The sequence below is a fragment of the Gobio gobio genome (genome assembly GCF_949357685.1).
Source record: "Gobio gobio genome assembly, chromosome: 12".
Taxonomy (NCBI): Eukaryota; Metazoa; Chordata; class Actinopteri; order Cypriniformes; family Gobionidae; genus Gobio; species Gobio gobio.
In genome coordinates, this window is record NC_137105.1 from 39811873 (window position 1) to 39838327 (window position 26455).

The 26455-nt window shown below is 38.0% G+C and overlaps 1 protein-coding gene across 1 annotated transcript in view; it reads left to right on the plus strand.

Moving 5' to 3' along the window:
* Window positions 1-24424, plus strand: part of trappc8 (trafficking protein particle complex subunit 8) — an 88563-nt gene extending 64139 nt beyond the window's left edge. The window contains exons 22-29 of the mRNA XM_079830767.1: window positions 282-378; window positions 4283-4351; window positions 4593-4651; window positions 4909-5112; window positions 5395-5496; window positions 14434-14576; window positions 18163-18252; window positions 22598-24424. Coding sequence (XP_079686893.1) covers window positions 282-378; window positions 4283-4351; window positions 4593-4651; window positions 4909-5112; window positions 5395-5496; window positions 14434-14576; window positions 18163-18252; window positions 22598-22832 — 999 coding nt within the window. The 3' untranslated portion in view covers window positions 22833-24424. The remainder of the gene's footprint in view (window positions 1-281; window positions 379-4282; window positions 4352-4592; window positions 4652-4908; window positions 5113-5394; window positions 5497-14433; window positions 14577-18162; window positions 18253-22597) is intronic.
* Window positions 24425-26455: the final 2031 nt, after the last annotated feature.

Consider the following 26455-nt stretch of genomic DNA (forward strand, 5'->3'; position numbering starts at 1 on the left):
TGTATGTAAAAAGTTGTGAGAATATTAGACGTGTGTGAGATCCGCTTCATGTGCGCGATGTGTTGATATGAATCTCTCTCTCTCTCTCTCTCTCTCTCTCTCTCTCTCTCTCTCTCTCTCTCTCTCTCTCTCTCTCTCTCTCTCTCTCTCTCTCTCGCTCTCTCTCGCTCTCTCTCGCTCTCTCTCGCTCTCTCTCGCTCTCTCTCGCTCTCTCTCGCTCTCTCTCGCTCTCTCTCGCTCTCTCTCGCTCTCCACTCCTTCCCTCCCTATCGCTCTCTCAGAGTGAAGCAGGTGTTCGTGAATTCCACATTGTTCAGGTGTCTAGCAGCAGTCGGCAATGGAGGCTGCACAAGTGCATCAACCCTGTGGACGATAAAGGTAAGAATCCGCTAGAATGCTTTGGAAACATGCACTTTGACGGTTAGAAGTCTTATTTCTCCCTCAGCCACCTGGGGTTAAGTGCTCAACATTGCCTGATAGACTGTGGATCGCTCCTTTAAAGGAAGTAGTTCACCCAAACATCAAATTTGGTTCCCAAACAAATGAGTTTTATCTTCCATCCAACACAAAAGGAGATGCGTTGCAAAATGTATACACTAGGAATGTCCAAAAACAAATAAAAGTGGTCCTTCATAAATTATATATTTGTTTATTTTGTCTTTTCCTCTTGTCTCATCTTGAGCTCAGGATAATCATAATTTTGATTCTTCTCCTTTGCACTTATCACATTTTTTTTTAATATATATATATAGTTACTATGGATACAGTGCCTGCATTCAAGTGCTGAATATAACTGGTCCTGCTGGCAGAGATAATGATGGTGGTGAAATTGTGTCTGTGTGTATGATTGCATGTGTATATATTTCTTCTAAAGGTTGGCAGAATGGTCACCCAGAAACTAATTTATCTTGACTTTTTGATGCAAATTTGTTTTCTTTTTCTGACTGTTAAAAAAAATTGCTGCCAGTAGGACAAAATAATTGGTTAGTTTATTTTGAAAAATAAAATTTAAATTCTTTCATCAAATACTCACCGTCATGTCGTTCCAAACCTGTAAGACTTTCACTCATCTTTGGAACACAAATAAAGATATTTTTGATGAAATCTGAGCCCTTTCTATCCCTCCATTGACAGCTACACAACTACCACTTTGACGCTTCAAAAAGTTCATAAAGACATTGTAAAAGTAATCCATATGAATTTAACGATTTAGTCCAAATTTTCTGAAGAGACTCGATCGCTTTATATGATTAACAAAATGAATTTAGCCTTTTATTCACATATAAACATTGATCAACACACACATTAGTTTTGTTAAACAGAAACTCAAGCATGATCGTGTGATGTGCAAGAACCAATGAGGTTCATTCTTGTGTGTTACGCAGCACGTTTGAGCGTCAACAAGAACCAATGAGGTTCATTCTTGTGTTACGTAGCACGTTTGAGCTGCAAGAACCAATGAGGTTCATTCTCGTGTTACGTAGCACGTTTGAGCTGCAAGAACCAATGAGGTTCATTCTAGTGTTACGCAGCACGTTTGAGCTTCAGCAAGAACCAATGAGGTTCATTCTCATGTTACGCAGCACGTTTGAGCTGCAAGAACCAATGAGGTTCATTCTAGTGTTACGCAGCACGTTTGAGCTTCAGCAAGAACCAATGAGGTTCATTCTCATGTTACGCAGCACGTTTGAGCTGCAAGAACCAATGAGGTTCATTCTTGTGTTACGCAGCACGTTTGAGCTGCAAGAACCAATGAGGTTCATTCTCGTGTTACGCAGCACGTTTGAGCTGCAAAAACCAATGGGGTTCATTCTAGTGTTACGCAGCACGTTTGAGCTTCAGCAAGAACCAATGAGGTTCATTCTCATGTTACACAGCATGTTTGAGCTTCAGCAAGAACCAATGAGGTTCATTCTCATGTTACGCAGCACGTTTGAGCTGCAAGAACCAATGAGGTTCATTCTCGTGTTACGCAGCACGTTTGAGCTGCAAGAACCAATGGGGTTCATTCTAGTGTTACGCAGCACGTTTGAGCTTCAGCAAGAACCAATGAGGTTCATTCTAATGTTACACAGCATGTTTGAGCTTCAGCAAGAACCAATGAGGTTCATTCTCGTGTGTTACACAGCATGTTTGAGCTTCAGCAAGAACAAATGAGATTCATTCTCGTGTTACACAGCACGTTTGAGCTTCTGCAAGTACCAATGAAGTTAATTCATGTGTGAATTATTTTCTTCAATGAGTAATTCTTCAATATATAATATAATATTGTTACCAGCACGCTTGAGCTTCCACAAGAGGTTTGTTCTCGCCCGTCAAGCAGGTTCGGTTGAACTTATGTTTATGTTAGCTTATCAATGTTAACATGTGAATAAAATTAATGAGTAATTAATGACAGAATTTTCATTTTTGAATGAACTATCCCTTTAATCGCATACTTCTATACAATTTTATATAATAAACAAAATGAAATAGAAATGTTATCAAATTTGCACATTTATAGTTCCTTTGAAACTTCGCACAGATCTTTCTCTGAAGTGCTGTGTAAAGAGCGATCTGCCAAATAACGTACCGCTAACACTGTGAATATTGACCAAGAGGAACTTGATATCATGCCAGCAGGGCGGGCAGAGTATCAAAACAAGCTGGGAACGGGAACAAACACACGATGATACACTCCGTGACCAGCAGCCCTTAAGTGGTCCATTGAAAGTGGTTCAAATCTGCATTTGTGTTGAGTCAATACCTGCTTATACCCTTAGAGCGAGAAACGCACGCTTGTGCACACCCTGCAGAGAGTGATGCAGCAGTTCTGAAATGCTGAGATGAAATTAGGTCACGTTCAAAAAATTGTGCTGAGTGCATGAAACATGCAGGCACATGCATTTTTAGTGGCTTAATAAATTGCAAATTGAATCTTGTGCATGAGCTCTTTTGGTAGCTTTTGATGGGTAAATGCATTCATGATGTGAAAATATGTGGATATGAATTCATGGCTTCAAAACAATGCATCTTTAACAGAGTGCAACACTTCCAACGCTAAATTGGTGTATGCTTGTTAAGTGTGTGATACAGAAGCCCAGCGGCTTGTGTTCTTTAGCAGTATTTATGTTTACGCTGAATCAACTTTTGGAAGTTCTTTAATTCAATAGTTTAAATTAATTTATATGTCTGATGGAACAGAGTGACTTTAAGCTGAGGAGATGGAGGATGGACCTACAGCTACAAACAAATAGTACTGCTTTGTTGTTAGTCTTACTTTTTTTTTTTTTTGGAAAGGGAAAAAAAAGGTTTAACACATGAAAGCACACCGAGCATCATGGGATTGAAATATCTTCAAAGTTTTATCTGTTTATCACAATAGCTGTATGCTCTTTTTTGTTTCTTACACTTAAATTGTTAGTTCACCAAAAAAAAAATTTCTGTCACTTACTTACGCTTGTGTCATTCAGAACCAGTAAGACTTTTGTTCCTCTTCGAAACATAAATGAAAAACTTTGGCACTTCAAAAAGTCAGAATCCATCAAAAGTTGTCCAAGGAAGATTTCTGTTAATATGACTTTTTGGTCCAATAAGGCCTTGAAATCGAAGAATGAACTGGTGTGATGTAATTTCGAATATTTTTCTAATTGAAAAATACACCTTTGCTGACCTCAACCTGGTGAACTGATGAACTGGTGTGATGTAATTTTGAATAAAATCAGGCCAAATCAAAGTTTGTTTGGATTTAGTTTCAGGAATTCTGTTCAGTCGCGAGTAAAAACATGTGCACACTGGAGAGTTGCTTTATAGTAGAAACTGAAATTGTAGCTCTAATTGAAAGCAACACTGACAATACTGAGTTTATGTTAAATACTGTAATTCTGATTGTTAAAGCAATCTATTGTAAAGAGCAGTGGTCTTTAATCCTGGCATTAAATACCTCAGGTATTTCAAACTTCTCAGTGAGTAAATTTGGGCCTTTACACACACAAAACTATCATGTGGCTTATGAAAAAATGCTGAATATTTTCTTCAAGATGGTCTAATGTCTGCCTAATTAAAACGTATCCTTTGAAGCAATAATAAAAAAAAAAACCCCAAAAAAACAAGGAAAACTTTTGAAGTGCCCTGCATTCATCAATGCACTTTGAAATTCTGCTTGATTAACTGGCCTTGACATCTAAACTCTTTTTGTGTATGGGGGCCAATGATGTGGGAGCATCAAAAAGAAAGATTTTCTGAGAATAACTGGATGAACGCTCATCTTCTTTCTTGTCTTTTCCTTCATTCAATGTTGCAGACTCTAAGCTGGCCAGCAGGGAGAGGGGGAAGCTGTGCTTCAAAGCCACCCGATGCAGACCAGAGGAAGGTATACACAAACCCTCACAGCATCAAATTCTGAAATGCATATTAAAAACTCAGTGGGGGTGAACAATTAGCTTATTCTGTAAGGCGACGTGCATAAACTTGGAATCACATTTACCAAATAAATTCCTAGATGTGACTTTGCATCCACAATCACAGCTGCTCTCGGCCAATGAAATCACGGCAAACTGTGGTTAACACACTGATGTTTGAACATGCTGACTTTTTTTTCTTTAATGTCTAAGCTACCTCAGATGCAGCAGAAAAATACACCTTTGCTGACCTCAACCTTGGGAACGAACAAGTAAGAGAGCCCTTTTGTTCTCACTACTAGTTCAGTCAATCATATTTTAGAAAAAGAGCATTGATTCATCTCCGATTGATTCATTCTATGGCAAATAGTTAACTCAATATTAGCACTTGAGCACTGCACTAAAAGACTGAAGTGCCCACTAATGGCACGCGTTTTGTGAATGACTTTGATTAAGCGTCACTGACAGTCATCCTGATTCAACTGTCCTCAACATATTTCTCTCTCTTTGTCTTTTCATCTGTCATTAGATTGTCAGCTCTACCACTCCATGTGCTGATTTTTTCTTCCGGAGGAGTCTGCCCGCTGAACCCAGGAGAGGAGCCGTGTCCGCAGGTGGTGCTAGTCAAATGCGGAGACACAGCCTCACGCCTCAGAGCGGGACTGATGAAATGATAACAAACATTGTCAGAAAATGCAGCGAATTAGAGCTTGACGTCATCGTCCTTTGGAAGGTAACTCTTACAAATTGCTGAGAGATTGTAAAAATATTAAAACTAGTGCTGTCAATCAGCCAACTTGCCAGTAACTCAACTTATTGACTTGAGTATTTTGCACTTAGCAAGTGTTGGTTTTGGATCAATGCACTAGGGTTTAACACTACTGGTGTTGACATTTACTGTAAATAGAAAATCGGCACCTTTATCTCACAGAAATTAATGCGTGGTGACAGTGTTGATGCTTTAAGATTTGAGGTGAGAATGTCATTGTATTAATCATATGATGTGTTATTTTAGGCATATGTTGTGGAGGATAACAAACAGCTCATTTTAGAGGGGCAGCTTCATGTTGCACTGCAAACCATTGGCAAAGAGGCCTGCTCGATCTCGCAGAAAGAGGTACTGCACATATAGTACACAATATCATACGATGACACTCTTTTGCTATTCAGCTCTTCACATGGGTGCTTTATAAATGTATATACATATAGCATCAATCTATAGAGAATATAGAGTGACTTTCTCCCATGCAGGAGACCACTGTATCTGTATCTCAATGAGACTTAGTGACCAAAATGCACATGACCAAATAATATTTTGTGTGTTTTGAATTGTCCTTCATTGATATATGTCCTCATCTTTGTACATTCAGGTTAAGCACTTGAATGAACATAAAATAAGCTTTGCTAAGCAATAATTTGCCCTTTTTTTGGTGTATCAGTGAAAGAGTCTGAACTCAAGTAACAATCCTCAGAACTTTATAATACTTTATACAGATTTTTTAAATGTAATTACAAATGTGGGTCAAAAATGACCCGGCTAATTTTTGGCCTATAATTTAATGTTTTGTCCTCTGACACTGCAAGAAAAGTGTCTTACTGAACCTCCGGTAGTCTAACATGCCCTTCTAGAACTAGTCTGTCTCACAATGTAGGGTTGGAAGTCAAATTTAGTGAATCAAGTCACCAACAAGACTTGAGCACTGAACAAAAACACTGACATGTCGACTAAAGACACGCTTTTCGTGAATTGCTTTCTAATTAAAGGGAGACTTCACCCAAAAATGAAAGTTCTGTCATAATTTACTCACCCTCAAGTTGTTCCAAACCTGTATGAGTTTCTTAGTTCTGCTGAACATAAAAGAAGATATTTAGAAGAATTTTTATAACAAAGCACATCTTTTTATGTTCAGCAGAACTTAGAAACTCATACAGGTTTGGAACAACTTGAGGGTGAGTAAATTATGACCGAATTTTCATTTTTGGGTGAACTATCCCTTAAAGTCCATCAGAGATCAAACCAGGACACGATAAAGAGATTTTAATTCAGAGGCTGTGTTCATCTCTCGGTATAGCTCAAGTAAAGGACATCAGAATTGTTAAGGCATTTGTTGACACTCTTACTTCAAGTGGTTTTTTAATCTTTTGTGTGTCGGGAGAGCCTTGATTCTTTTGTAGTACATGGGTGGTTATAAAGGCATTTTGAACAATGTGAGAAAATAAATAATTTCAGTCTTCTGACCTTGCAATGTGGGGCAAAGTGCGCAAATCCTCTGGCTTTTTATTTTCTCGAGGGAGGGTGAAGGTTGGAAGGAAGTTTCTTTGCTGCCCACAGCTCAAGGATGAATAAAATGGAGGAGACAGACCTTAAAGCTCCTCGTGTGAGATTTTACTAGAGCTCTGGGGGCGTATTACAGAAATGTTCTATCTTAGGTCTTAACTTAAGATATGATAAGTTCATTTAGGATTTTTCACATTTCGTATTACAGAAGCAAATCTTAGCTTGATTTAGGAGTCTTATCCGATCTTACAAAATCTCATCTTAATAGTTAAGAAATCTTAAACCGTTCCATCGAGTTCGGTAATCAACTCTCAGATCTGTTACCAAGCAACCAACAACGCGCAAACTGCTTCTGAGGTAAACCTAAAATCAAAATGGAGAAACAACGGCATGCTTTTAATTCCAGCGCGGTAGAAATTGACATTTTGATAAGCTCAGTTGAAAAGTTAAAGCCTGTTTTATAAATCGCCTTTTGCAAAACAAAAAAATAGTATAAGGCGTTAGTCACGTTCGTTTGGCATTATTAGACGTTCGATATGCGCAAATTTATGGAGCATTATCGGTCGTTTAAGAATTTCGCTAATTTCTCTAAAGTTACATACGACATTGGTACCTGCACATTTCTAACTTCAATAGCATTTGAACGGAATGATTTATAGTATCAACTGTAACGTGTTCTTCATCTAGGTGTCAGCTATGATGCACACATTTTACATATTCCGTTCAAATGCTATTGAAGTTAGAAATGTGTAGGTACCAATGTCGTATGTAACTTTAGAGACGGTCCTTAAATTAGCGAAAATCGAACGTCCAGCGTCAAACCATCTTTATGCCAGTGAAGAACGACCGGTAATGCTCCATGACGGCTCGTTGGCCTCTGTAATTTTGGTCATAATTCATCAACTAACTGCAAAATTGTGTCGTGGGAGTCTGTAATTATTTACAGTTACAAGCATTTTATCATCAAAGCACAGCACATCCTATAGGTCCTCCAAAAGTCTCTCCACCATGAAACGTCGCTGCTCTTCATCTTATATCATTATTAAATGTAACGCTCTCTCGAAAAAGGATTTTTGTACTGTGATTTTTACCGTTGGATTTAAAAAAGGTTTGAAGTTAGGACACCAGTGGGGTTGTCCTAAAGTTGAGACAGCTTTTAGGATTTTTTGCTTTTTTGCTGAGTTACGATGCTTCTGTAATACCCGTTTCCGATCCATAGTTAAGATAAGATTATGTATTTAAGAAATGTCATTCTGTAATAACTTTTGTCCTAAATGCGGTCTTAACTGAAATTGTCATGGTTACCAAACAGATAAGATAGGATTCTAAGGTTAAGATGTTTCTGTAATACGCCCCCTGGATATATCTTGTGGAAGCCAGAAAAGTAGTTCACTACACTGACGGAAATTGGGGATGCACAATATTATCGCCACGACATCAGAATCGGCCAAAAACGGTTTACAATGTAATAATCGGCATCAATCGATATGAAAATTATGCTGATATGCCTTGTCAATAAGATCACATTAGAAGTGTGGTCATTAATATAGTGAGCTTTTGCCTGTACGGGTTTCCATTTACATGTTTGCTCAACTTTTGCGATATATTCTAAATGTCAATAAAAAACCATTGTGAAACGACGCCGTTTCCATGAACTGATGTTATGTGACTAAACTGTAATTTTTTCCTCTCGCAATAAGTCGTTCCAAAAACCATAGCGACGGATGTTGTTAGGTTTACGTATTTCGCAGCCATTATTTCGAAGGAGACGTAGGCGTGTTATCCAAGCATCAATAGCAAAGAAAGCCACTTACAGCCATTTCACACCGCAAGCGTGAGCAGCGTGGATTTTGTTTTGTCGTGCATGTTAAGCAATGAGTGCATTCACACCGGGAGCAGGAGCAGCGAGTGAACGTCAAGCAGGAACATCACGTCTGCAGCAGTGGAGCGGGGATTTCGGCAGCGAGCCTATTTTTGCTACGCTTCTGACACTTTTGATGGACAAAATAAATATATCAAATAAAATATGATTTCACATAGAAAATGCTCAAAATGCACAGAATAAGCATGTCCAGTGTGTTTTAACAAGAACTGGAGTACGTCAAAAAAGAAAATTAAAAAATCAAAGTATTGGGGTCCGTTCTTCATACCTCGCTAACTCAGTTAGCTGGATTTGATTGTTGACGATTTGGCATGATCTTGGATTGTTTGGTTCTTTGAAGCTCATCCTGGACTTGCTGCCATAGTAACAGATCCGTCAGCTTAAACCTGCTCAGGAGCAGGGTTATTTCATGTAAACAGGATTAGATTGCATCTTGAGGTGATACTTAAAATCTGTCCCAGCCACTGCTACTTTATTACAAGAGATCCTTACTGAACCAGGGGCTATAATAATTTAAAATAATAATAATATAAACTTTATTTGAAAATAATATTATGTTGTGTATAATACTATAGACAAAGCCACTTGATTGAGAGATTTATTTTTGATGGAATAATTACTTTATAATGTTATTGTCTTACACACATGCTCAACAGTTACTTTGAGCCATGCAATAATTTGAACAGTGACATATTATGGGAGTGGCTTGATGTGGCGCAGGAGACGCAGAGAACTTGATCTTGACCCTTAAGAAACTCTAATTAATGCTGTCACGTAACAAATCTACTTCAAATTGAATTAAAAACTAAATGAATTGCTAATAACAACATTGAAATAAAACTGTAAATGGTGTACAAATACTATAAAATCGTGAATATGAATAATTGGGAATCATGTTGAAAAAAAAACAGTGCACACAATTTACTTTATCTATTATAACTTTCATGTTGGTTTGGTCATTTGGCTGTTTTCTTATAAAGGTTTTTTTTAATGTTTTTTATTTGTCAAGTTTTTTGCCAGGTGGCTTTTTTAATTATATGATGTCATTATGTTGCTGTCTTGCCGCCAGCCAATCGCTGCATTGCTGTTCGTGGTTTCCAGGATCGATGCATCTGCCCTTTTCAGGGAACACACGAACGCGCAGTAATCTCAGATAACTTAATCCAGATATTTTAATCCAATATGCAAATTTGTTTGAAGAACCAAATTAGCCAGAGATCAGTTATCACGATTAAAAGATCTGGGATCTGTCAAATCATTCCAGATGTATTAAGCGAGGTACGAAGAATTTGCTGTCTTGTAAACACATCGAAGTATGAACGAAACGACATGATCAGAGCTGTTTTCTTGGTTGTGTTTGTTGTTTACCATTTACATGTGAATGTTGTAGCCTACACCTGCCCATGTTAACAAACTTTCAAGACTATCAAGTTTATAAATGACCAACTTCTAAAAACAAATATAGGCTAGTTGTCTTTATAAAGAAATACTCACTTATATGATATAAGTGAGCATTAATCTAGACGCTTCCAGTGTGTGAATACTCTCGCGCAGCTGCAGTGATGGTGTAGTTATGCTGATGTGAAGCTCACATGCTGCTCTCGCTTGCAGTGTGAAACGGGCGTTATACTTTGGAGCAGCCACGTATGAGGAAGGTTATAGTACACGATTTCACAGAGGAACTGTGGATTCAGAATTATCGGATGAACAGATCAACCTTTTGTGCAATAGGGCATAAAAAAAAACAAAATAACTGTCTTGTCTTCTGTCCAAACATACCACGTCTTTTAAAGAATGATCGTGTTACTTCTAACTTTATGATGCCAAGGACCCCCAAATATGATTAACCTTTTATGAGGGACCAACTTCCTAACCAGCAGCCATATCACCCTTTAGCCCAAGACTGGTTTCCCACTGAAGCTAAGCAGGGCTGAGCCTGGTCAGTACCTGGATGGGAGACCAACTGGGAAAACTAGGTTGCTGCTGGTAGAGGTGTTAGTGAGGCCAGCAGGGGGTGGCACCCTGTGGTCTGTGTGGGTCCTAACACCCCAGTATAGTGATGGGGACACTATACTGTAACAAGCACCGTCCTTTGGATGAGACGTTAAACCAAGGTCCTGGCTCTCTGTGGTCATTAAAAATCCCAGGGGTGTAACCCCAGCATCCTGGCCAAATTTGCCCATTGGCCCCTGTCCATCATGGACTCCTAATCATCCCTGTGTGTATATATATATATATATATATATATGATTGGCTTCATCACTCTGTCTCCTCTCCACCAATCAGCTGGTGTGTGGTGGGCGTCTGGCGCAATACGGCTGCCGTCGCATCATCCAGGTGGATGCTGCACATTGGTGGTCTATGTAAAGCGCTTCGAGTGCCTAGAAAAGCGCTATATAAATGTAACTAATTATTATTATTATATTATTATTATTCCTACAATCCATCTATAGATTTTTATGTATGAAAAAACATTTAATCTGTTAGATAAATAGTAAGTGTGACATTATAAATACAACATTGTTTCCAAACTTAAATTGGCTATACTTTGGATATTTTCTATTAAAAATAATTTGTATTAGCAACTTGAGCAATAAATGTACTAAAAGAATACTGCTTTACAACCCCAGTGAGCAAGACAAAGGGGACTATAGTGAGAAAAAAACTCACTAGAAAGATACAATGCAAACAAATTATACTGCAGGAAATGTTTGATACACCTTATCTATTTTTGCTTTGTCTTTTTATTCTCTGAAATTTTCTGGGGACCCCTTAGAACCTTGAAAACCCCTGCGCCAGGTGACCTGTAAATGCAATTGCAGTTTTGCGAAACATTGCAAAAATGAACGTTTCCAATGGGCGTATTTGTTAATTCGAAATGTACATCTGTGCAATAAAGTTTGCTCAATACTAACTGAAATGAAAACAAATTCATTTATAATTCTTGCACAAGAGACTTGTTTCCAAATTTAAAAAAAAAAAAAATAAGGCCAAAATAAGTTGAAAAATATCGGATACAATATTGCAAAAATACAACATTGTGCATCCCTAACGGAAGTTAATGCCTTTCTTTTTTCATTCATCTCCTTAAACCTAAAGAGATTTCTGTCCTTCCATTGAAAGTCCATTCCATCAATACTTTGGCACTTCAAAACATTAGTAAAACGATGGCAAAAGCAATCCATGTTGTTCAAGTAGTTAAATCCAAGTCTTCTGAAGAGATACGGTCGCTTTATATGATGCACATCCATAGAGCACATCAAATATGGTAAACAGAGGCTCAAACATACATGCCTGACGTGCAAGAACCAGAGGTTTTGAGATTCTGTGCTTAAACGACAATGGAGGCTAAAAAGATCTGAGAGAAATTTCAAAAAGGGGAATTGGAAACAAAACAAAAGGAAGAAAAGAAAGAAAAGTATCATGTGGGAGCATTTTAGTGAAGTAGTTAACCAGGACAAAATGCTGTGAAATGTAACAGTGTTCTTTTCATCCTCTCTCTTCAGCTCTTTACATTTTACACAATAGCTCCTTGTCACGTGTTTGACGGCTAATATTAACCAACCTAAAATCTGCTTTAAAGTTAAGAACATAAAGATGAAGTTGAATTGGTTATGTGATAGAATGGTGGTCTGGTCACTGTATCAGCTCACAGCAGGCTCATACTGTGAATGATTAATTAGCAAAAGTTTTGTAGAGAAATGAAAACAGGTCGCACCTCAACAATTATTTGCACTCGCACAAATGCTCCCAAATATATTTGGAGGTCGCACAGATTAAGTTTCAGGAGCATGTCACCGAAATGGTCAATTTCGAGCCTTGCCTAATTAATGTTGTGAAGATAAACGAAGGTCTTATTGGTTTGGAATGACATGAGAGCGAGTAAATGACAGAATTGTACTTTTTGGGTGAACTAACCCTTTAATATGCTAAAACTTGTGACATTAAGTAAATTGAACATTTGGTGGGTTTTAACACTTTCTCAGGTGTCTCAGAGTGGTCGTGTGAGCAATCCAGAAGAACCCAGACTCCTCTAAGGCACACAGAACTCAAGAGAGCCTATCACAGATGGACGTTTTTGGCCTTTTTTAGCATCTCGCACCATGAAATGTATATTTATCACTTTCTTTTTCTCACATTAAAACGTTAATTTTCCTTGCGAGGTGTCTGGCCTTGATAGTTTTATTTCCGTGTGTGTACTGCACATTAGCTTCAAATTAGGTTGTATGATGCTACTCAATATTTATATTTATAGATACAAATATACTTTAAATCCCTACACTATGATAAGAGAAGTGCATACTGTACAGCCCTCTAATACTAAATTAATACAGAGTCCTCTGCTCTCGCTCAAGTCTTCCTCTCATAATTTGACTTTCTTTTTTCTCCATCTGAGATGAGTGCAAGAGCAAAGTGACTTTGAGAGCATTATAAGTGAGTCCTGCTCTTTATGAAGATGGATGCATCCTAAGGTGCTTTAAACGGTCAGAGAGCCAGACGGCACAGGCTCTGACCTTCGTGTGTCTGCGTTTGGATCTGTGTGCCGCCTTTCCAGACTACAGATTCCTTTTTTTTTTTTTTAGTCTGTAGATTCATATACAGACATTTAATGTGTGTGCAGAAAATGTGTGTGTGTGTGTGTGTGTGTGTGTGTGTGTGTGTGTGTGGTATTAGCAAGGTGAAAGAATCTGAGAGTTCTGTGTGGGTGTTTTGTACAGTGACAGCTCCCTGCTGATTTGATGACTATGCTGTGTGTGTGTGTGTGTGTGTGTACATACATGTACACATGGATGTAAGTGTAATAGATGCCAAGTATGATATTTATGCATTTAAATAGTAATAGAACCCACACTACTGTTCAAATGTTTGGGGTCATTAAGATTTGTTTTTGAAATAGAACTTTTATCCAGCAAGGATGCAATAAATTGATAAAAAGTGACCGTAGACATTTATAATGTTACAAATATTTCTGTTTCAAATAAATGCTGCTTTTTTGAACTTTCAAATCATCACAGAATATTTTCCACAAAAATGTTAAGCGGCACAAGTGTTTTCAACATTGATAATAATAAATATTTCTTGAACAGCAAATCATCATATTTGAATGATTTCTGTAGGATCATGTGACACTGAAGACTGGAGTAATGATGCTGAAAATTCAGCCATCAGGAATAAATAAAATGTACAAAAAATATTTTTACATTTAAATATATTAAAATATTTTTTTATCTAAATTGTTATTTTAAACCGTAATAATATTTCACAATATTTAGTTTTATTCAAATACATTTTTAAAATGGAAGTGTATATCATCAAAAACTAAAACTTATTTCTGTTTTCCCTTGTTACATTAGTTTTTATTTTTGTTGATACAAATATTTTCCTTTTAGTTTCCTTTATTGATAACTGCTTAGACATATTTCAAAAACTATCATATAGGTTTGAAACGAATTGCAGATTACATAATTTTTACAATTTCCTTTTAAAATCATTAGTGTTAAAACGGTCTCTTGTTTTCAAATGTTACTTCTCCTTTTCATCTCCACTTGTTCTGTCAGTTGCTAATCTTTCCATCTGTGTCCCTCTTACTGTTGAGTCTGATTCCATCCAGTCTAAAATTTCTCCCTGCACGCCGTTGCATAGCAACACTCATTCATGACACAGGAAGTCCCTCGCGTGAGGGAATGGCGTCACACATTTTGATCTCAAAGTCTTTTTATAGAAACACACACGTGTGCTCGTGTTTTTCTCCCTTTTGCGTTCATTCTACCTCATCCACCTCGTTCCCTTCTCTCAGCCATGCACGTGCTTTAAACCAATTGAAATGGTTTTGTTAACAAAGCAATTTCCTCTGCTGGAGCTGAGATGTTTCCTTCTGCTTTTTTGTCTCTTAGGAAACTCAGGAGATGGTGCTTCTGAAGTTCAAGCCTGACGTTCCACCTCCTGTAAGCAAGCCCTCGCTGGAACAGCTTTCCCACCTCATAAAGACCTGCCTCCACTACCCAGAGTCTTATGATCATCCCTTCCCACAAAAGAGGTGATGCGCACACAAACAAAAACCTCAGAGACCTGGATTGGTTTACTGAAATCCACCGACTGTGTTTCGGAGGTGATAAGACTTTCACAGGCGTACACTGATGCCCAGTCACGCCCACTAGAGCGTTTGTCTGGCCTAGTTTTGCAGTGGTGTGCGGAAAGTAGGTGTGTTCGCTTGAAAGTGTGAAAAATGGAGATAAACTGGACCCGGTCGAGGTTATGACACTCCAAGCGCTCCGTCATCATTCATAGCTTTGGCTTTGTGCGAATGTGCTCGCCTAAATTTGTTTGCTCGTTCTGTCCTTTCCTTAAACTAACCTAAATGCAAGACATATTTGAGATGAATCACCTGTTCAAAGTGCACACAACCAACACAAGTCCGTATTAAATGGAAATCTTTTTTCTTAATGCATCTCATTGAAACTGATCTATCCAATTTATGCTCCTAATCTTTAATCAAAATGTCAAAACTTTTGGTGAAATGTTTGCTGGACTTTTCCAATCATTTAGTCCATTTACCCCCCCCCCACCCCTTTCTTACAATCGTCTGCAAGCGCAAATTAAGATCTTCCTTCATCCAATTAACAACCAATGGATCGTAGTAGTAAACAGTGCAGCGATTCCGGGTTGTACGCCAGAACGCCGGCTCAGGATTGACCACTGATTGGCCGTTAAAATCACACGCATGTCTTGTTGTGCTCGCATGAACAGCTTTGGCCAATAGTGAGCTAGCATTCTGACGTAGAACCCGGAAGCGCTGCACTATGTTTACTATGTGAACAACATAGGAGACTGACATGGAAGAGGAGAAATTGTTGAATAAAGTGATTTCCGAGAACAGCGCGAAGACGCAACTAACCTATAATTAAATTCTTCAATTCATTATTGATAATAATTGATTTTATTGATTAGTTGTTGCAGCCCAATAATGCAGCATAGTCACTTTTGTGAAGAGACAAATTGCTTGTAGCTAGATGAAATAAAACCACAGTTGAAATAAAGTTCTTAAAGTTGCAATGAAACTAAAGTAGCATCAAATCGTTTCTTCCGTATTGTGATTAGGGATCGACCGATATGGATTTTTTTAGTGCCGATACCTATTTTTTTTTCATCAGCCTTAGCCGATGGCTGATGCAGGCTGCTGATTTTCTTGAGCCGATACTGCTTTTGCTCCCTCAATTTACATCATAGAAATGACACAATGATCATGATGAATTTAAAAAAAGGAACATTTATTGAACAAAAAAAACTATATTTATACATTAACAAATAGTAAAAACAGGCGAGGTAGAACAAGTAAAAAAAAAACAGTGCTGAAAATACTGAAAATAAATATTTAAGCATTATTCAAATTCTGAAAATAAATATTTAAGCATAAATAAAATAATTACACTGTTGCACAGTAGCAACAAGCAAGCAGAATAATAAAGTGCAAACTGACTGTACTATACTGATTTCAAATGATAAATTGAATTTAAAAAAGACAAGTAAACTGTAATAAAATAAGAACAAATAAACAAATGTCTAGCAATAAGCACAAATAAATACAATAGAATAAAGATACAAATCAAATAGACTGCTTTTACTTTTTCAGGTATTGAGGTAAGAAACTGAATAAAGAAACAAAGTCATCAAATTTTAAAATAACATTGGATAATCTTCATTGTAAAAATGAAATGCAGATTAATGAATAAGTGAATCAGTCAAGAGCAGTAAGTGATTTTCTCCTTGTCTTTTGTTATTTGAGTAACATTAACAACATAAAGGGACAGGCAGCCTAAGAAATGTGCCGCTCTCTAAGACCTGACGCATGCACTGATCCAAAATACTGTTCCTGTCTTCCTGAACGGTTTACGACTGTGTTTACGTTAATACTCAACAAGATGGCCATTGTGACATTATTTTTGAGTGTATTTTGACCATAAATAAGCCGCGAAAAGCAGCTAAATTTGGCACTTGTATTTCCAGCGGCGGCTTTATTATGTGTGCGCGCGTCGGATGTGAGCGCAAAGTCTGCGTGAATGACTGGAATTATACGCAACCTCGAAATTCAGACCCAGTCACACAAGCACTATTTAACCGGAGTGCATGAGAGGAGGCTTTAGTCTCACAATAACAATCTCACAATAACAGAAATGCAAACAAAAGCAAATGAGAAATAAATCAGTAGAATCTTACATACTGCAGGAGACACCTCTGGGAATGACTATCCCACAGAGAGTGCCTGCCTCAAATGATACACACCACTCTTATATACACTCTAATTAATCATCAATTAACAGAAGAACCAATCAGAAACTTCCTCCATCCTGCCCAATAGGAAGACAGGAAGTCTCAGGGTCGTCACAGTAGCGCTGTCGGACAGGAGAGCTAGAAAACACAGCTGGTATGGGTGTATCGATACTGCAGAAAGGAGTATTGGAATCGTTTCAGATATTTCAGTATCGATAGGCCTACATATCGAAATATCGCAACACAGAGCTGCCTGTGGGCGCCTGTCTATAAATAATGCCGGGAAAAAAATATCGACGAACGCAGCCGTAAAAACGCATATCTATATCCTATCTATCTATCTATCTATCCATCTATCCATCTATCCATCTATCCATCTATCCATCTATCCATCTATCCATCTATCCATCTATCCATCTATCCATCTATCCATCTATCCATCTATCCATCTATCTATCTATCGAGATAGAGAGATAACACTAATTGTGATGTACATCCAAGTGAAAAGAAATGTAGGGCAGGACTTGATTCTATCCATCAATTGTTGATTGAATTTTGAGATCAATGTGAGCTTGAGGTCGATTGTGGAGGAGACTAAATGGTCAGAGAAGTTTGGGAAACTTCACTGGAAGTCTGTCGTCTTCACTGGAAAATCCAGTTGACATTTTGATTAAATGTTACATGGTCAAAAAAGAGAAACTTACACATGGATGAATCATTCAAAATAAGATCCATAACATGCTTTTTCAATTAATTTTCACTTCATGCTGACTTTAAATGAATACAATTTGAAGACATTTCTTCTATTTTTTTTTTTTTTTTTTTACTGGGGAAACAGGATTGAAAACCTACAAAGAGCCCACTGTGCAACAGCACAGACATAAAGATCTTACATTTGCCAGGAAATTGAACCAAACATCTTGTAGCATTATGAGATGAATGTTGAGGATAAGAGGCAGAGTCCATCCATACTTGTGCTTCAGGACAAATGACTTAAAGTTGCTGCGCACCAGTATGAGATTAACAGAAGTTATGAGAACCATTGATCACAGTAATATCCAGATGAAAATCAAGAGTGCACTATTTTACATCACAAAATTGAATCAATTTTGTCTAGCTTGAAAACGTGGGCGCTTGATTGAGTTCCAATATACGTGTTCACGAGACGCAACAAAGGTTGTTTTCTAGTGCATTTTTCAATTAAAGAATAAACGGTTTGATTTTGGTTTGCTTTTGTTTTATGGAGGACGCACAATACACTGCGTCAAGAGGAGAAATGTCAAGAATTAGACCTTCATCTGAAACCCATCTTTCTAGTGTTGCTGTTTGACTTTTTTTTTCCTTTTCTTCCCTAGTTTATGTATGGTACCAGTCACCCTGACGTTGTCCAACTGTTCCTTGGCTAAGGTAGATGTCATCATTGATCTGCGGCATAAAACAACCAGGTATATATCAGTTTTTCCTGATCCCTAAAGGCCCCGATATACTCAACAAAAACAAATTGGTGTGATGTCATTTCAAACAATTTCAGGTCAAAACAAAGTTCGTTTGGTGTTTGTTTCGTCATTTTGCCAAGGCGAACTTTACGGAAATATCGTAACAACACCTTCGAGCTACCATTGGTCCGAGGTGATGTTGTAATATGTAGGTGTGGCTCTGAGACTCTTTCTGTGGTTCATTTCTTCGCTTCAGTCTGTCAAAGTCAGACATCCGCTTGTAAAAACATGAACACACTGGAGAGAAATGAAAATGATTTAGTATATATGATTTAGTAGATATACTTATACTTTTTTTCATGTTTAATTATGTAAAGCTGCTTGCTTTTAAAAAATTGCAGGGCTTGAGACTGTGACAAAATGGCGACCACCACAGTGCCTGGCTGATAAGAGCTGCCATTTCTGTTACATATGAGAAATGGCAAAAAAAAACGGGCCGATCTCGATCACGCTGTTACTACACAGCGATGGGAGATCAAGCAAGAAAGCAAGCAAGCAAGATCAAGCGTTAAAATCAAGCACTTTTCAATGGCTTTAAAGTGCCTCACACTTTTTCCAGCACTTCAAAGCTCTTAATATTATTTATTTTTAATGTGGTGATTTGTAAAACGAAAAGTTTAATTGTGTAGGAAAACTAACCCGTGTCCGAACTACACGCGATAAAAGGTATTTTTTTCATGTTCGAGTTTTTGTCCTAACCACCCGCGACGGCGACACGCAATGATTCTATTTCAGAAACGGTTTCTATTTCTGCGTCGTCGCGGCTGGAACAACAACACAAAACATGGCAATGATAATCTTAGGTAATGTTTATGTGCTTTATTTAATGTTAAATGCATGTAATGTGACTTTGAATATCATTTAGTGCTCCCAGCTTTGTAACGTAGTCGTACTAAAAGCAACAATGGATAATTCACCTCAGATCTTGAAATTAAACAAATGGAAACAAGAACGATCAAACTGTGAACAAACAAGAATATTCTACAAAGATTGTTTTAGTAACTCGGTATGTATTTTTAGTAATGTTGAAATGGTGTAATATTTGTGAATTTGATTATGTTCTTATCCATTTCCTTGCGAGTGCCGTCAAGATTAATCTCTGGTGCCATAGCCTACACTTGCCGCGAGAGCCAGCCCACACGCGGTTCTGATTGGCTGTGGACAGACAAATTGCTTGACGCTGGAATCTTATCGCATCACGTCTAGTTAGGACAGTAGATGACGGCAGAGGACCACTTATTGACTTAAATTAGCCATTTCCACCACCTAATAAATAAGAAAAAGTAGAAAGTCACAAAGTCTCATTAAAAACTAAATCTTTTCTTTGAAGTGTGACTAAATTACACAGAAAACAAGTAAAGAGTGCTCCTTTTATTGTCACTAAAGTTGTTGGGCAGTTCAGTGTGATGCTATAGATTTTTAGATACCATAGATATTTTACGAGGTGGCTAATTCGTATGACTTTGTACAAATGACCTACCCCTTACCCCACCCAATGCAAAACAATAGTAATTTTATTATTAAATTAACTTTATAATAAACTTTCCTCCAGCGCCACCAAATCAGGTGCTGACGCATGTAGAACTTACTGGTGCTGGTGCCACTGCTCTCAAATGTGCCCTGTATTGCTACATAACCTAAATAAATGTGATGACTTTAAGTGCCGAAACATATCCACATCGCTATGATCAGGAGGTCTATTACAGAAACATCTTAACTGGTTGGTAACTATGGCAATTTCAGTTAGGACAAAAGCTATTACAAAATGACATTTTTCGTGCATTATCTTACCTTCACTATGGATAGGGAACTGGTATTACAGAAGCATACTAACTCGACAAAAAATCCTAAAAGCTGTCTTAACTTTAGGACAACCCCACTGGTGTCCTAACTTCAAACCTTTTTGAAATTCAATGGTAAAAATCACAGTACAAAAAGCCTTTTTTGAGAATGGCATTACATTTATTGATTAAACAAGACGAAGAGCAGCGACGTTTGATGGTGGAGAGACTTTTGGAGAACCCAGAGCATGTGCTGCGCTTTTGATGATAAAATACTCAAAAATAATGATTGTGCATTATCTCCCACAACACATGATTGTGCAGTTAGTTGAGGAGCAATTACCGGTCATTCATCAAGTGACTAATGCATAACTCTTTTTCTTTTTCTTTTTTTTTTTTGCTAAAGGCGATTTATAAAACAGGCTTTAACTTTTCAACGGAGCTTATCAAAATTTCAGTCTCTGCCGCACAGAAATTAAAAGCACCGTTGTTTCTCCATTTTTTTTATTTTAGGTTTACTTCAGAAGCAGTTTGTGTGTTCTTTGTTGCCTGGTAACTGACCTGAGAGTTGATTACCGAACTCGATGGATTTTCTAACTACAGTTAAGATGAGATTTTGTAAGATATGATAAGACTCCTAAATCAGGTTAAGATTTGCTTCTGTTGCTTCTGCAAAATTGTGAAAAATCCTAAATTAACTTATCATATCTTAAGTTAAGACCTAAGATAGAACGTTTCTGTAATACGTCCCCTGATGCTTAAAGGATAAGTTCATTTCAAAATGAAAATGTCCTGATATTTTACTCACCCCCATCTCATCCAAGATGTTCATGTCTTTCTTTCTTCAGTCGAAAAGAAATTCAGTTTTTTTTTGAGGAAAACGTTCCGTGATTTTTCTTTACACAATGGTTTTCAATTGCAACCAAAATGTTGACGGTCCAAATCAATGCAGTTTCAAAGAGCTTCGTAGAGCTTCAGAGGCTCTGCGTGATCTCAGACAAGGAATAGGGTTATATTTAGCGAGACGATCTGTCATTAAAAAAAATAAAAAATTGCGCAATCACGTCGAAAACGTCACAACAGACGTAGACAGAAGTACCGCCCCAAGCAACCGTGCGAGGACTAATACAAACTCCCTTTACCAAAAATACAACTTCAACTTCAAAATCGTCTGACATCGTTGTTTTACCTTTTTTTTTGCTAAAGGGCGTTTGTATTAGTCTTCGCAAGTGCACTTTGTAAACACGGGGGCAATACTTCTGTCTACGTCTAGTGTGACGTTTTTGACAGATCGTTTTGCTAGATAATGCTGCGTTCACACCAAACGCGAATCGAGTGCCTGGCGCGAGTGATTTCAATGTTAAGTCAAGGGAAAGGCGCGTTGACGCGCGTCTCGAAGTCCCGCGGCGCGGAAGGCGCGTTTCGAATGATGCGAATTGGACGCGAATTGAGCTTCTTGATATGCGCGTTACACGCGAGTGGTGCTTTTGTGCATTCACGCGTTTGAAGCGAATTCACGTCTGACGCCCGAATTTGAACTTTGCCGTCAATTCGCGCCGCGTTAACCAATCAGGAGCCTGCTTGCTGCTGTCACGTGGTAAAGTGAACGTGATGAGAAACCCTGCATAAATTAAAAATTTTACTATTGTGTCACAAAATGTAGTCTTAAGACTTTTTCAGGTGATAATATGGTTGTTTAAAGCTCAAATCTGTGGTTTATTTATAAAGAGAGCGCATATTTAAAAACATAATATTGTGTTTTTGGAGTTGTGAGATCCAGGCAATCACCAGGCAATCACCGCTCATAACCCCGGCGAGAGCAGCCCTTCCTCGGCTAGTACTTCTGCCGTTTGCCGCTGGCTCTGATGTCCTGTAGTGGTGCATCTTGTGTAGATCTAACGGGCAATCTTTGGTTCGCCAAATCGCCGCGGACGCGCAAATGCATTCAAAATCTTTGCGCGTGAAACTAGACGCAGTAGACGCGATTTTGACGCTCTATTCGCGTTTGGTGTGAACGCACCATAAGACCCTATTCATCGTCTGGGATCACGCAGAGCGCCTGAAGCCCTTCGAAGCCCTTTGAAACTGCATTGATTTGGACCTTTTGACCAATTGTAAACCATTATGTGAAGAAAAATCCTGGAATGTTTTCCTCAAAAAAACTGAATTTCTTTTCGACTGAAGAAAGAATGACATCTTGGATGAGATGAGTAAAATATCAGGGAATTACATTTTTTTTTAAGTGAACTAATCCTTTAACTCTTGTTTTCTTACAGCTGTCGTTTTTGTTGTGTGTATTGTTATTGAAAGTGTGCAGAACATCTAAACAACAACAGTGTAGGCGGCGTTACTAACTAACAGTATACCGCTGGTCACATTATTTCTTTTTACTTTTTTTACCCCTAAGCGAAGAACATTAAAGAACTTCACCATGAGTAGATCGGGGCCTTAAAATCGAAATGTTATTAATATGGAGAGTAATTGTCTCACACTCTTGTTGTCTTTTTATGCAGCCCGGAGTCACTGGAAGTGCATGGTTCTTTTAGCTGGCTGGGCCAGACCCAATATAAGTTGCAACTCCAAGCACAAGAGGTGTACAGGCTTTCCTTGAAAGCCTGCTTCTTCCAGGCTGGAGTTTATAATTTGGGAACACCTCGTGTCTTCGCCAAGTTGGCACAGACCAGCGCTATGTGTGAGACCAGCCAGCAGAGCGCCATGCCTGCACTTATCATCATCAACAATGTTTGAGTGACTCCGCAACGTTGCCCTGTTCTCGGCCCAACTAAATAAATGAAACCGACCGGAGTACAAGATTTTTCTACTTCTTGCTAAAGCAAAATGTAATTGAGAGAGATAAGTAATTAAAAAGACTTGAACACAAATATTTCAACTTAACACTGCATCTGATGTGCTTGCCATGGTGAGCTAAACCCAAACAGACTCTAGATGTTTTGTCTTAAATGCACCTGAAGCGTGACTGGATCTGTTGTTTTCCATGTTAATTTATCTCTCCTGTATTTTTTTGGAAGATTTTTTGCTTGTTTTATGAAATAATTTTTTGGTTTTTAGAACTAAATTTTTTTTTTCAAGATCCCAAACATGTGGTAATGTAAATGGCTATGCATCTCTGCCTCGTCCACCGCGATCTGCCATCTTAAAACCAGAAGATGAAACACTGTAACCCGATGAACTGCGGTTGATAACATTGCAGCTGTTGAAAGGATGGTGTAGTCCGCCATATTCAGTCATGCTGCAAACGTGGAGTTAATTGGAACTTCACATCACCTTATGAGAAGCCAGTGGAATTGGTGGAAAAGTCCATCGAGGAGCCATCTTAATGTTCCTAACACAGTAAGGAATTGGCAGAATCCATGTTTCCCAGTCAAACAGCAGAGACTTTTAAGGACCTGTAAGGATACCAAGAGGGTAAAAGTCACAGTTTGAGAGCCTATTTTTGTTTGTGCATCTTTGTGTGGGTGGGCTGTGCTGTTTTCTCTAGAAATTTTTAATTTTCTACAAACCAATCATCCTCTCCCACCACCTCAGCTCTCATTGTCATCTCCACTACTATGATCAAACTGTTATTTAAATGTATCTACATAACTGCTTTTCTGGAAGAAAAAAAAATGATGTATTATATTTATAACAAATTACTGTACATAGAATAAAATGTAACCAATAACCAAAAACCTGGCTGCCTGTTGCCTTCTTAGGTATTTATTTATTTATTTATATTTATGTAATTTGCTATATCGATTTGGCAAGTACCGTTTGCCATGCACAACACACATTTGTTCTCTAATATGCAGTCCCTGGGAAGCATGTAATTGAACATGCGGTGTTAAATGATGAATGTGAGGCTTTTGATTTATTTTTAATAATGGTATTTTTCTTTGTTTGCCTGGCTATTGACTACTTGAATTTTTAACAAGTGTTACACAAAACAGAGCTTCCAAATCTTCCCAGAAATGCTTTTCCTGTCTAAAATCATTCAGCACGGTTTTTTTTCCTGTTAGTCGCATTTTCTGGTTGGACTGCTGAATTGGACCTCTGGGTTTGTCTAAAATGTTATGCATTTTGTCCTTGAAACAAACGAAAACTAGCTGGAAAAATCAACATGCTTGAACATCATTCTGTGGACACTGGCAGCTGAAACATCAGTGAAAGGAATGTGACAAATTTCAGAGCAATAGACATAACCGTGCACCCACATATTAGCATTTCATACTTTTCGTGTAGCACAAATTAATATTTTATCTCTGAAGTTATGTGCCCTCCACTAATATTGGCACCCTTGGTAAATATGAGAAAAAGTGGATGTGAAAATAAATCTGCATTGTTAATCCTTTTGATCTTTCATTCAAAAATGCATACAATTCTAACCTTTCATTGAGGTAAAACAATTGAAAGTGGGGGGAAACTCACATTATGAAATAAATGTTTTTCTCCAATGCATGTTAGCCACAATTATTGGCACCCCTAGAATTTTTTATGAGTAAAATATCTCTAAAGTATATTCCCATTCATATTACACCAGGGTGACTAGGGGCATGAAATTGTCCAGCCATGACTTCCTGTTCCACAGGAGTATAAATATGAGGAAACACAAAGGCCAAATTCCCTTAATCATTCATCACAATGAATAAAACAAATGAATATAGTTCTGATGTGCAGAAAAGATTGTTGAGCTTCCCAAAATAGAAAGTGGCTGTAAGAAAATAATTAAAGCATTGAAAATCCCAATTTCCACCATCAGGGCAATAATTAAGACGTTCCAATCAACTAAAGATGTTACGAATCTGCCTGGAAGAGGACGTGTGTCTATATCGTCCTAAAGCACGATGAGGAGGAGAGTTTGAGTGGCCATACACTCTCCAAGGACCACAGCTGGAGAATTGCAGAGATTAGTTGAGTCTTGGGGTCAGAAAGCCTAAAAAATGTGTCAAACAGCACCTACATCACCACATGTTGTTTGGGAGGGTTTCAAGAAAAATCCTCCTCGCTCATCCAAACACAAACTCCAGCATATTCAGTTGTCAAACACGACTGGACCTTCGAAAGGGACCTGGTTCTATGGTCAGATGAAACAAAAAAAAAGCTTTTTGGCAGCAAACCCACTAGATGAAAACAGGGATAAAAAGTACCCCATGCCCACGGTTAACTATACTGCTGGATCTTTAATGTTTTGGGCCTATTTTTTTGCTGGAGGTCCTGTACATCTTGTTCAAACACATGGTATCATGGATTCTAGCAAATATCAACAGATAAAAAAAATCCAAACCTGACCGCTTCTGCTAGAAATCATGTAATGGGCCATGGTTTGGATCTTCCATCAGGACAATGATCCAAAACAAACATCAAAATCAACACAAAAATGTGATACTGAGCACAAAAAGAAGCTTCTGTCATGGCCGTCCCAGTTCCCTGACCTGAACCCTAATGAGTGGGGTGAACTGAAGAGAAGAAGCCCCAACATGGAGCTGTGAACCTGAAGAATCAGGAGAGATTCTGTGTAAAGGAATGGATGGTGCAATACTTGGGTATAATAATTGTGGTCAATGTGAACTAGGCCCACTTTCGATTGTTTTACTTCAGTTAAAGGTTAGAGTTTTTGAATGAAAGATCAAAAGGATAAACAATGCAGATTTATTTTTACAGCAGCGTTTTTCATATTTACCAAGGGTGCCAACATTAGTGGAGGGCACTGTGAACATTCTGATAATCACAATTTGGCGATATTCTTTATGTAAGCATAATGTAAACACATTGACCTAAATGCCATAAACAGATTAAACCAACATTTCGGTTTCTAGAAATCTGAATCCAACAGCAAATACAACATTTGTGTTTTCTTTTTTTTATGTGCAAATTGACTCCCTCATACATTTTTGATCATACTTTGCTTCAAATGCAGTTTTCTTTCTGTAAGATGTTCAGGTAAATTAAATTGTGAAATAACGCTGGAAGGACTGTTCAGGCCGTTGAACCTGCGCGTGCACGCTTCCCGCCGCTACATAATTCCTTAATGAGCGCTCACGTGCAATGTTTGATGTGAGCGCGCGCTCGTGTGAGGCACCACGTTTACAGTGGTTTGCGTTTTTTTTCTAAGTTGATGTAGCCTATTTTAAGCCGTCACACATAACTGAAAGCCCGCCTGTCTTCATTTGTACTCAAAATGTGTGTGTTTTAAATACAGCAACAATTTCTTTTTAGACCTTTTAAACTCGAAAGTCAATTTTGCTCACAAATGGTGCGTGGGATTAAATGGGTTAAAGCAAATCTCTGATTACTATCCGGAAGGCTTAACGATATTTTATTCATTACATGCTAATTTTTTTCCTTTGTTTACTCTTTCCTTTGCCTTCCTCTTC